This window comes from Sphaeramia orbicularis, chromosome 3, assembly GCF_902148855.1.
Source record: "Sphaeramia orbicularis chromosome 3, fSphaOr1.1, whole genome shotgun sequence".
Taxonomy (NCBI): Eukaryota; Metazoa; Chordata; class Actinopteri; order Kurtiformes; family Apogonidae; genus Sphaeramia; species Sphaeramia orbicularis.
Window position 1 is genome coordinate 31,301,963 of NC_043959.1, and position 12,942 is coordinate 31,314,904.

At 36.4% G+C, this 12,942-nt stretch overlaps 1 protein-coding gene across 1 annotated transcript; it reads left to right on the forward strand.

The window, feature by feature from the left end:
• The first annotated feature begins 1,205 nt into the window (after positions 1 to 1,205).
• Positions 1,206 to 7,676, forward strand: dhcr7 (7-dehydrocholesterol reductase). Its single transcript, XM_030131032.1, has 8 exons — positions 1,206 to 1,293; positions 2,452 to 2,560; positions 3,561 to 3,783; positions 3,963 to 4,053; positions 5,190 to 5,403; positions 6,033 to 6,237; positions 6,393 to 6,524; positions 7,143 to 7,676. The coding sequence occupies exons 1-8, from the start codon at positions 1,215 to 1,217 to the stop codon at positions 7,605 to 7,607; spliced, it is 1,518 nt and encodes a 505-aa protein (XP_029986892.1). The 5' UTR covers positions 1,206 to 1,214; the 3' UTR covers positions 7,608 to 7,676.
• The last annotated feature ends 5,266 nt before the right edge of the window (positions 7,677 to 12,942 follow it).

Below are 12,942 nucleotides of genomic sequence, written 5' to 3' on the forward strand. Positions count from 1 at the left end.
GTAGTGGAAAATGTATAAATCTATAGGATAAATGTACGTAGACCAATATGCTTATGTTTATGCATTTGGCAGACACTTTTTTCCAAAGCGACTTACAGGGGAAAACCAATTAAATCACTCAATCAATCAAATTTTATCTATATAATGCCAGATCACAAAAAAAGTTATCTCATGACTCTTTATATACAGAGTTGGTCAAAAACCAGACTCTAAGCCAATTTACAGAAACCCAACAGAATATGTGTAATACTTTATCATATACATTGAAAACATCAGCTAACCAGCACTTTTGTCTTGTGCTTTCCAATTTATCTTATTAAAAGACATCAGATTTAGCACAATTAATTTTTGACGCAGACAATTTCTAAATAAAAAATATTAACCCTTTCATGCATGAATTAATTAGTCCAGAATTTTTTTTTTTTTTTTTTTTTTTTTTTTTACTGTTTTTATTCCTCTTTAGGCATGAAAAAACAATGCGATTAATTTTTTTTTTAAGAATTTATTTTTCATGGAGTTACAAAAATGTCCACTCATCTGAACACCATGCATTTAATTTTTGAAGCAAAGAAACATGTATTTAAAACCCACCATCAGAAAGTGATATACTGTGTGAAAACTATGAAATAACATTTTTCACGTAGCTGATATTTTCTCACATTTCAACATACTCCAATACTAGTTATTACTCACTTCATGGAGATAATATGCAAAAAAAAAAAAAAAAAAAATTTGATTAAGACAACTTTCATTAATAGTCTTATAACAATTAACAATTGATTTACACTAAAATATACTACTGCAGATCAGGTTTATCAAGAACAGCAAAGTTACAGTAATGGTGTGAATTACAGTGTATGGGATGATGCATTAAGTGTCCACTGTGTTGGGTGATATGAAACTTAAACAACAAAACCCATGAATTTAACAAGAGAACAATAGCTGTCCATTGCAGTGAGCAGTATGCATGAAAGGGTTAAAATATATTCCAATTTATACAGACACACAAACACTATCTATTGTTTCATAACGGTGCCACTTCATTATGTCCATTGCAAACACTGGTGAAATTGTCAGGCGCTGATGGCTCCAGGCGGCATTATCCAATCAGATTTCACCTGGACCACTTGGACCCGCCTTTTAACCAATAGCATTAGAGTATATACGTGATGTAGTCGCGTTATGGGCGTGGTCTGCAGCTCCCAGAGGTGGTTATGTTACAAGATAACACCTGGGCCCAAGGGGAGAGACAGCAGCCTGGCGTTCTGCGGGTTAGGTTACATCCAACAACGGGTGAGTAAGATATGGCACTAGGATCTTTTATGGAGCATCTTTAACGGGAGTAGAAAGTGGTAGAAGAACCTAAATGTTAATAATCACGGAGAAATAGGATACAAAAGAAACCTGCAAGTCAGCGCATGTTCACAATTAACCAGATGTGCTAACTAAACTAGTGAAAGATGCTAGCTTAATCAGTGTTATAGTAATAAATAGAAGTAACAAATGCTCAAATGTAGCTAGCGTTAGGTTAGCACTTGCAGATTTAAATGAAAGAGGTCGATTTTGTTACGTTACGCAAGGGTGGGTTTGCCCCCCTCCCTCTTCGCGTATTTCATCTGTCAAACAAGCTGCAGAAAAATGCTAAACATGCTAAACAAAATGAAATGCTTTTTACTGTCATAAAGTTCAGCTAACATGACATTACCTATGACCTAGTTTTGTGAGTGTGGAAGAGAATGAGATAGAAAATAAAGGTCTGTCTAGGGTAAATAATGCTGTGGCCTAATGTTTTTACAACTTTTATCTCCCGGATTCAAGGACGTGCTCTATAATTCACCTAATAACCTCGTTACATGTTTATAAAGGTGTGACATTAGCAGTGTTTGGCAGTAGTAAACTATTATGTAATAGTTTGCTTGCAGTTATATTGTAACTGCTAAAATGATAATCATATACTGGGCATATTTACAAAGGAGACAAAGGCGTGAAATTATATTAGTATTTAATTTTAACACTTAACTACAACCCTTCCCACTTGACTTAGACCTGGTTGTATCTGAGGACTATAACTGATGCTACAGTACAGATGAATGACATAATAGGTCCCCTTTTCAATAATTGCATGAGATTTTTTTTTATTTTTTATAAATTACTTTTTATTATTATGAGTTCATATCACATATTTATTGTCACTGTTACATAGACTTTATAAGGAGTTGTGACTAACCAAATTACATGCATACCTCTTAGTAAAACAGCCATGTCTTAACTTGTGGGAGTAAAGGAAAATGTGTGGCATCATTTCAGACCTTTGTTGTGAGTTTCTATTTAATAATATTACTGAGTATGTATGATGGTGATGCACTGTTTTGAAAGCAATGAAGTAACTGTACAAAGTACAGGATAGCTCCGTATAACAGGTTTTAACCTGATAAACTGGTCTCTTTCCAGAAATGAATGGTGAAATGTCAATGGAGGCCACTAGGAGACGCACCCAGCACAGTGCAAATGGGAAATCATCAGAGGAGGTGAAGCAGCCAGCTCAGTGGGGTAGAGCATGGTGAGTTCATGTTATGACCTGGCACCGTAATGCAGGAGTATTTTTTTTTGCAAATTGTACAGAAAATTCTAATAAGTATATTCTTGCTGTAGGTGAGAATGAATCTACATGTACAGCTTAACCAAGAGATTCAATTATTTGACCAATTCTCATCATGCACAACTGAGACAGGTTCAAGTACTTACTACAAATGCCACTCAAGATTCATCATAATTTTATTCATCAGGCACAGTCACACTTTCCTTTAGCTTTTATCATGTAACACACAATACTGTGACTCCATATTCACCTGTCTAGAAGCAAAAAGAGTAAATCTTTACATGTCAGAAACTCCTTCAGCTCCCGCAGTGTTCCACCTCAACAAATGTATGGACACACATTCATTCTGTATTCATCTGACCTTTTGTTCTTGGGCCATTTTTCACCCATTTCTCTTTGTTGGAGTCCAGATGTACTGTCCCTCTTCTCTCTGTAATGAATTTCCATCTCGCTCACTTCACCCCCTATCTTTCATCTTCTCTCTGTTCTATGCACCCTCTTTTGCTGACTGGCTGGAACAGCGTTAGGTGGATCGGTCTGATCTTTTTTTTTCCATTTACAGAGCCAGGAACTAGAAACACTGCATTTTTGTTTTATCACGCACACTGAACACATTCATGAATTCTACAATATGTGTATTGGATTAGACTGTCTAACTCCACATCTACAAAAAGCAAACAAATAATGAGGGAATCATCACAGATTATTTTGTTGGATTGATTATCTCTATCAATCTTGCATCCTTCCTCTGTGATACTGTACACCTGGTCTTTTAATAAACAATACATTAAAGGGCACCGTTTCTGTATAGAACTGGTACTATGTGCAGGACACAGTAATTGTGTGACATTTTGTAAGTCATCAACAACATGAGAGTTTGTCATTTGTTGTCAGATGCTACAGGGTTGTCCAATCGTATTATAATACTTTGAAATATTTCCCATGTGTCCTTCTTTCCCAGGGAGGTGGACTGGTTTTCCCTGATGGGCGTCATCACCCTCCTTTGCTTTGCCCCCTTCATCGTCTTCTACTTCGTGATGGCCTGTGACCAGTACCAGTGCTCCATCAGTCAGCCTATGCTTGAACTGTACAGTGGAGAGACAACCCTGCTCTCCATCTGGGCCCGGTCACCCTCCTTCACCTGGTCAGCTGCCAAGATATATGCCATCTGGGTGGCCTTTCAGGTAAGATAAAGGAAAGAAAAGGCGTAAAACACAAAATGGGAAGGAATAAATAATAGATAATGCTGGGCCTTGAGAGGATACTGGCTGTATTTCACAGAAACACTATCTGCAGCTGTAGCTCAGCCAAGAGGGATGATACCAAACTCAAGTTAACACAGGTTTTGTTTATGTGTCTTTAGGTGTTTCTCTACATGTGTGTTCCGGATGTTACCCACAAGTTTATTCCTGGCTACGTCGGCGGAGTCCAGGATGGAGCACGAACTCCTGCTGGTAAGTCTCAAACATGTTCCCAAACACTGTTCTTAAGGTATTTATACGTCAGGGGTTGGTCTTGAAAATTTTACACGCAGTATTTTTCTATCGAATAGTTTTTTTGTTATTTCTTTTGGAACAAGTTTGACTCTTCTAATGTTTTTAACAAGAATTAAAAAATAAAGGTACCAACTAAATCCAAGACGTTATGTGGAATGCCAGTACAGCAATGGTGGCCCTGTGGGATATTTTATGTTTTTGTACGTTATATGTTTTTAGCAAATTTTTATTATATGATAAAGGTCTTCGAAAATATAAACACAATGAACTGAATGGGTAACATTAGACACTGTCAGATAAGTACACTATAGAGATAGTGAGTACCTTATACAGTTGCGGAAAAAATAATTACATTGTCAAAAGTCATCAGAAACAATGGTTATGCAATCAAGTACTAACTCCTGTGTGTATCATGTGACTAAAACAGACAGAAAAGAAAACATGGAATGCCTTAAAGCACTGTTTTTGGCAGTACAGTGCCATAGATATTGATACAAGAACTGAAGTGATTTTGGTTATTATCAAGAAAACCATGGAAAATGGCTAGATATCAGCTCTGAAAGTAAACTCTTACGAGCTATTTTTGTTATTATCATTATATTTGTCCAAACAAATGTTCGTTTAGTTGTACCAGGCATTAAAATGAACAAGAAATTGAAGAAAACAAGGGTGGTTTAATAATTTTTTCTGCGACTATATGTTGAATCAACATTCATCAAATATGGAAGGTACCCTGTATAGTATTAATGTGGGGACTACACATGGATGATGAAAAGCAACATAAAACACTCCACACATATTGGAGTATGCATAGGATTTATATGCGAATCCAAGATTATGTTAAACCCATGTTTTGTGAAGGTGTTTCATTCATTTACTTATTTGCAAGTTCCATTTCCAGAAATGTGGATATATTCTGAAATGCAGTGAAAACTAAAATCTGTTAATTGTAATATTGCAACCATCACAAATACCTTTACACCGATCTGACTCGAAGATTTGTTGTTTTAGTACTGCACTCGTATTTAAGGCACTTCCATTATCAAACTGACACCCAGTAATATCTTCATTGTGATCTGTTTTTTTCCACCTAGGCTTGATTAATAAGTATGAAATCAATGGTCTGCAGAGCTGGCTGATCACTCATGCCTTGTGGGTCGCCAATGCCCACTACTTCCACTGGTTCTCCCCCACCATCATTTTTGACAACTGGATCCCTCTAATGTGGTGCACCAACATACTGGGCTACGCTGTGTCTACCTTTGCTTTCATAAAGGCCTACCTTTTCCCAACAAACTCTGAGGACTGGTGAGTACTTCTGCAGTCTGTTAGAGGGGCACTGATTTTCAGTTCTGTTCTGAATCACGCACTTTGATGAGAAAATACTGTTATCTGGTTATCTTGTTATTTGTAGCAGCACTGAGTCTCACTATCACCATGTCAACAATTACGTGGTAGCAGATTAGTTTTATATCAGCTGTTCTGTGGTGACTGAATGAAACTTCTGAATCGTGGTGGGTTTATTTTCCCTTTGCAAGTTTTTCAAAGATTGTGGGCAAAAGAAACCATCACTACTGAGTTGCAGGACCTTTTTTGTAGAAAAGAATCAGCTCTCAGTTAACCCTTTATGCTGCTATGAATGAGATTTCTAATATGCAGAGCAAAGCTTTGAAAAATAAGGTGATTTAATATTGTTAATGTTAATATAGTACATTAAATTAACATTATTACATCCCCATTTTAACAAGAAATGTTGAAAACAAAGCCATATTTATATTTCTCACTTTGAACGTTGACGTGTATTCATATAGTATTACTGAGTTACTGGATGTGCATGCAGAAGTAAACAATGCAGAACTAAACAATACAGTGTTTATTCCATGGTTTGTGTTCACTCTCTTTGCATACAGTATCATTTCGTTTTCTTCCTTCTACAGTAAATTTACTGGGAACGTTTTCTATAACTACATGATGGGCATTGAATTTAATCCACGCATTGGCAAGTGGTTTGACTTCAAGCTTTTCTTTAATGGACGGCCTGGCATTGTGGCCTGGACACTTATTAATCTGTCCTACATGGCCAAGCAACAAGAACTGTATGGCCACGTCACCAACTCCATGATCCTGGTCAACATCCTGCAGGTACGGAGAAGATGGAATGATTCTTAAACTGGTATCACTAGTTTAAGTACAAAAATACACTATACCTAGTGAAAGTAGTGTTAGAAAAATGTGTTGTTGTATTTTATGTGTGCTCATTAAACTGTAGTATTAGAATAATATCTGTTTTCTTGTAGGCCATGTACGTGTTGGATTTCTTCTGGAACGAGGCGTGGTACCTGAAAACCATTGATATCTGCCATGATCACTTTGGATGGTATTTGGGATGGGGAGACTGTGTGTGGCTGCCATACCTCTACACACTGCAGGTAGCCCAACCACACTAAAAGCTCCACTGATCATTTGTATTGATGTTGAGCCCTCTTTGAACTGTTTGCATTTGCATGCCACCATGTATGAAATATTTATTGTCCAAATGATCATTATACTGTTTCGGTGTGTTTTTCAGACCAGATGCAAAACAGGTTTTTATGATCATGTACTGTATTCATGTGCTTCTCCCTTTAGAAAATAAATGCAGTGTGTTTCATATGATGTTTTACTTTCCAATACACAAATGAAATGTCATATTTTTCAGTGCTGTTGTTAAATTGGAATGGATGACCCCCATTATCTGAAACATATAATTTACACTGTTGCCCATAAAATTGGAATAATTTTGTTTTCAAACACATTTTTATTCCTATTTATACACATCATTAATCACCTTTGACCTGGTGCAATGATTACATACTGAACCCCAGTTATACTTTATCAAGAATAAATCACATTATTACAATCATTTTATGAGAGGTAATAACATTTTAATTCAACTTTATGTGTAACACTGTATTTCACTGGAAACCACCACCATGCTAACATTTAAATACAGCAGTAGAATAACCAAAGCAACGATAAAAGTAAACAAATGTGATCTTGCTTCCCAGGGCCTGTACCTGGTCTACCACCCGGTCCAGCTCTCCACTGCCCATGCCCTTGCTGTCCTGTTGCTTGGCCTGATTGGTTATTACATCTTCCGCTCCACCAACCACCAAAAGGACCTGTTCAGACGCACTGAAGGCTCCTGCTCCATCTGGGGCCGTAAGCCAACGTACATCGAGTGCTCGTACAGCTCCGCTGATGGTGAAATCCATCGAAGCAAGCTCCTGACCTCAGGGTTCTGGGGCGTGGCCCGACACTTAAATTACACTGGTGACTTAATGGGCTCTCTGTCATACTGTGCTGCATGTGGCTTTGGACACCTGCTCCCGTACTTCTACATTGTTTACATGACCATCCTGTTGGTTCACCGCTGTGTGCGTGATGAGCACCGCTGCAGCAGCAAATACGGTAAAGACTGGAAACGGTACACTAATGCTGTGCCGTACCGACTGATCCCTGCTGTGTTTTAAAGTGAGGAAGAGGATGAGAGGAGCGAGATAATTTCACTAAGACAATTAAACAAATAATGAAATTGGTAATATGAGGGGTGCGTTTGATTCATGTCAACAATACATCACAATGATGAAGTCTTACCTCTACTTAGGATATGTACTTTCTGTACAGAATATACTCTATTTTAGCATAAAAAAATAAACAATTGTATGTTTCTATGCAGGTACAGCTTATTGCTGTATCTCTCTGCCCTTTTATGGCAGTTTTACAGACCAGTTTGCTGCTTTCTACTGTATTTTTTTTTCATTTGAACATTTAACACTTAAAGACCTAGAACTATTTTTGTGGCAACTCCCAAAGGATTTTTTTTCCTCTACATTTAATCTTTTCTAACTGAGTTATTACCATTTGTTATTGCATTACCCTCTGCCTTTTGAATTTTTCAGTTAAAATCAGGTGTTTTCCTGTATTTTATTTCACTGATCATATAGATGTTTATATAACCTCAGAGTAAATTCAAAGGGTTTTGTGTCAAAACAAAGAAAACGAAAGATGAGTGACAAAATATCATTAACTGGACATAAGGTGTACAACCACTGTCATTTGTTAAAATGATCACTTCAGAGCCCTTGAACATCCAAATGGGTCATATGTGATGCCACTGAAAAGCTGAGAAACTGCATTTTACCTGAATTATTTCAATGTATTGATAAAATTAATGGATAACAAGTTATTAAACATTTTACATCAGTAGCCGTTGCTGGCTACTTTGTATAGTTTTGTGAGTGAATATAATTAACAATGGTTCGAGATTCCAAAACATGGCTCGTATATTTTAGATTGTCATTGTGACATTTATAGCTGTTAAACAAAAAACAAGTCATCCCTTGGACTAAGTGGTTATTAAAACAATATACACAGACTGAATTCAGACTAATGGTGTCACTAATGAGGCCTGCTGCATAAGGGATTATTTTGTTATGTAAGAATTTTTTCCAACATGTTATACTAAACTATTTACAGATAAAAAGGACACATTTGAGTGTGTGAGTGCACTGCATCATTGTAAAATCTCACCTTTTTTATATTAAGTAAAACTATTTAAAGAAAGCATAGAAAGAACAGTTTTAAGTACTTTTTGTCAAAACAGTCCAGGCAATAGTATAGTTATTTTTTACCTCTGTACAGGTATTTTTATGATGTCTGATCAGGTATGTTTTGTAGCTCTGTATTTTCTCATATTATCACTTCCTTTCTTACACCAATAAATGAAATAAAGTCAGCAGAGTCAGTAAACCCATGGCCGTGTGCGTTTTTAAATTTTTGCCATTTAGAAATCACTAAAAAAAAATGCTTTATGACAAACAATGAAAAAATACAGATATATTAAAAAGAGCAAGCGAAGAGTAAAATCAGAAGAAAATTGCCAAACAGAAAACTGCACTGATGATACAATACAACGAGGACGTTCAAGATAAGTAATGTCAGACTCAAGTGAAGGACCGAATCGAATATGGAGAACTATATTTGTTAAGAATACATAAAAGAATGGGAAGAATTAAAACATTAAAAAATATTTATTTATTTATTCAACTTGATAAATATGAATCAGGACAATGCTGTAAACAGAAACCAGGGACAAATCTTATCTAGTACATATAATTAATTGGATAATACATTTCAGACTTTGTCTCTTTGTTTTTGGTTGTTTGGATAATTACTATAACTTTAAACAAATCACACTTTTCTTGGGTGGTATTAATCGTAGGACACAGTGATAGAGGTGTTACAAAATACTATAAAAAATTGCTTTGATGGAATATTTTTTGTATCGAGGGGTGAGTCATGGTTTTAAAACTTCTAAATCCACCAGAAAGAAAAGCACTACATTTTTAGCCTCTGGTTACAGCTTGGGGGTTTTCATTGTTCTTTTTCATAGCAAAGAGGAAATTAAAATGTTAACTCACAGATATTGGTAGTTCCACCTGGGTGCATTACATCTTAATATCTTGCTGGCTGTTAACACTAGGAGGCAGCAGATAACAGCTAATCCTAATAGTCTATCAGATGAGACAGCTGTATGTCTATACAGGTGTAATGGTATAAAGATGAAACCTTAATGTTTCTATGTTTCTAAATGACTTTTCTGATACTCTCATGGGCAGCTGTGATACCACATCCACATGCAATTTCAAAGCTCATCTGTGAATAGTGAATATGTTGCCAGGTATGATGTGACAGTGTGCTCTGGAGTGCACAGTAATCCATCGGATAAAGCGGCCGATTATGCCATGTAAGCACAGACCTGCTCCCTGAACCTCAGCACCAGCAGGTCTCCTATCAGTGTAATGACACAAGTTATGGATGTAAGTCCGTTATGATAATGGTAGACTCATTGATTCCCTTCTGCCTTTGTTCAAAGCTAATGCAATATGTTGTAGATTCATTGCATTGCATTACATACAACTGCATTACCATTCATCCTATTTCCAAGTTAATTGATTCTCAAATTATCCCTGAAGGCGAAGAAGTGTTCCGTGAGATTGAAGTGGGGGGCTTCACTGCGTTCGCTCATAAGCGAGTTGACAAATAGTGCTCTTGTGAAAGAGATGAAACTCTTGAAGAAAGGGATTATCTTTCTGTGAAGACACTAAAAGCTAGACTATTGAATTTGTGGCTTGGGATCATGCACCCTTCCATATAAATGTCCAGTGTACACAATAACCATATAGTGGAAGCCCCTTTTTACAGCCGCACATTCATCGGCATCGAGGGGCAGGTGGGGGTCAGGAGGAAGAAACAGCCATGGTTAAATGGAGAGGTTGAGAGGGTGGCACTGAAAGTTGAAGCAAACTGAGCAAACGACAGAAGGCAGAGTAACAGAAAGCACAATGGGATACTGGGAGTTGGTGCCACTCCTCAGTTAAAGTTGGCCTGATTTCCCGTGAGGCCAAATTAGTTTTTATTATAAGTTTGGGGGGTAAAAGACTTGTGGTTGAGAGTCGTAAGCTGTGAGGCGGAAAGGGGCACCTCAGAGGGAGGAAAGTACATGATTTGTCAGCAAACTGTGAGCGCTGACGATTCACATGTATCATAAAATACAGCAGAGCTCTAAAGAGCATTCCAGGCCGCAGCAGTCCTAATAATCACATTGCGGTGGGTGAGGTTAGATAGGCTGGCTGCTTGTGGTTGGTGCAAAAGGGCAGTTTTATGCTTTAAAATGATGTTTTGCTGTTTGGGTTTGATGGTTACATTTGCTGCAAGTGTCTATATTTTATTACAACAAAGCAGCATCTGTCAGACAACAAATCATGTCTTAAGGTTCTTCTTTGTTTTGCAGAGTTAATGCCTTTGTTGAAAAGGTAGAGAGATTTTAGACTCGACAATCTGGACAAATTTGATCATTTCATGGTGTCTCTACAAATTGTATTATAACGACTGTGTTGGTCAATTAACTGTCCCTATAGTTCCACCAACAGGTCAACATTGTTTAGTGGCTGATGTAAAACAGGGGGGTCAAACTCATTTTAGTTCAGGGGCCATATTCAGCTAAATTTGATCTCCAGTGGGCCGGACCAGAAAAATAATAACATAATAACCTATAAATAATGACGACTCCAAATTTTTGTCTTTGTTTTAGTGTAAAAAAAAACTCCATTAAATTATGAAAATACTTACTTTTATGAACTATCCAAACAAAGAAAAAAAAAAACAACTGAAATTTAAATTAAAAAACGTAAGAAAATTTAGTGCAATTTTAAAAATATTATTCCTCAACTTATCATTTCTACATGTGCATTATGGATCAGATCTACAAAGACACTAAACACTGAGGAACAGGCAAGAAAATTGTTAAAATTGTGCTCAATTTTCTTTAGACATTTCAGGTTCTTCATATTTGTTCAGGTTATTCACATTTTATTGTTACAGGATAGTTTGTAAATGCTAATATTTTCATAATTTAATGTTATTTTTTTACACTAAAACAAAGAAAAATTAGGTTGTTAATTCTAGAATTTTTTTTTTTTTGGCTTAATTCAAGATTTTTTTTCACTTAATTGAAGATATTTTTTGGCTTAATTCAAGATTTGTTTTTTTTTAATTGAAGATTTTTTTTGCTTAATTCAAGATTTGTTGCTAAATTTGAGATTTTTTTTGGCTTAATTGAAGATTTTTTTTTACTTAATTGAATATTTTTTTTGCTTATTTTAAGATTTGTTGCTAAATTTGAGATTTTTTTTGGCTTAATTGAATTTTTTTTTTACTTAATTGAATATTTTTTTTGCTTATTTTAAGATTTGTTGCTAAATTTGAGATTTTTTTTTTATTTACTTAATTGAAGATTTTTTTTTTTTTTTGCTTAACTCAAGATTTTTTTCTTAATTCAAGCATTTTTTATTTATTTTTTTTTTTGCTTAATTCAATTCAAGACTGTGGAATTTTTGTACTTTGCAAAAACATCCCAGGGGCCAAACTGGACCCTTTGGCGGGCCGCATTTGGCCCCTGGGCCGCATGTTTGACACCCCTGATGTAAAATTTACCCTTGCACATTATGATATTAACATAATATTAGCATTTAGTTCAAACAGTCGTAGCACAATAAGATTTATTGAATCTAACTATACAAATGGACTTCAATATTCAGCAGTGTGTTTCCATTTGAGTATATTTAGATGAATATAAGATTGTATTTTTATTGTCTTAGAATGAAGATGATTATGTAAACAGAGGTAGCCATGTTACAGTTTTCCTACCGTTGAAAAAAGAAATGGACAAACACCTAAAGAGGGCCTTACACCTACTTTAGCATCTTTTATCACCACTGTAGGGAGGGTGAGTGGTTGGGGTACACTCAACAACTTCTCTGCTAGATGCTACTAAAGAAAACACATTAAAGGTGGGGTAGGAGATCTTGGAAAAACGGTTCGAGCAAACTACATTTTGAAAATACACAATTCAGAAGTCCAAACCCCTTTCTTCAGACATCTCCCTGAAGCCACGCCTCCAGAGTATTGGCACCGAGGGTTTACAAGCGCTGCACAACATCAGCTCGACTGGCTCTGGCTCCAGCTCCGTGTACCTCATTCAGTCTCCTCCAACACCCCCCGTTTGTCAGTAGAACAGCCCCAATTCATACCTAGCTGGCTAACTTTACATTCCCTCGTGATTTATGTTTGTGACAAAACAGTTTGCTGATGAACTTTACATCCTAATATAGCTAATATAGCCTGGCTCTGGCTTCATTTCCTGTACAAGCGCTTCAAGCCTCTGAGAACGCACGATTCATGCACGAAGAGGGGTACGCGGGGAGGGGGGAGGGACTAATGGCAGTTGAGTTTGATAGACATATC

Excerpts from the sequence above, each read along its gene's own strand:
- dhcr7 (XM_030131032.1), top strand. The coding sequence starts at position 1,215 with ATGTTACAAGATAACACCTGGGCCCAAGGGGAGAGACAGCAGCCTGGC. Across the intron at positions 5,404-6,032 it reads CCAACAAACTCTGAGGACTG|TAAATTTACTGGGAACGTTT; the intron begins GTGAGTACTTCT and ends TTCCTTCTACAG. Across the intron at positions 6,238-6,392 it reads TCCTGGTCAACATCCTGCAG|GCCATGTACGTGTTGGATTT; the intron begins GTACGGAGAAGA and ends GTTTTCTTGTAG.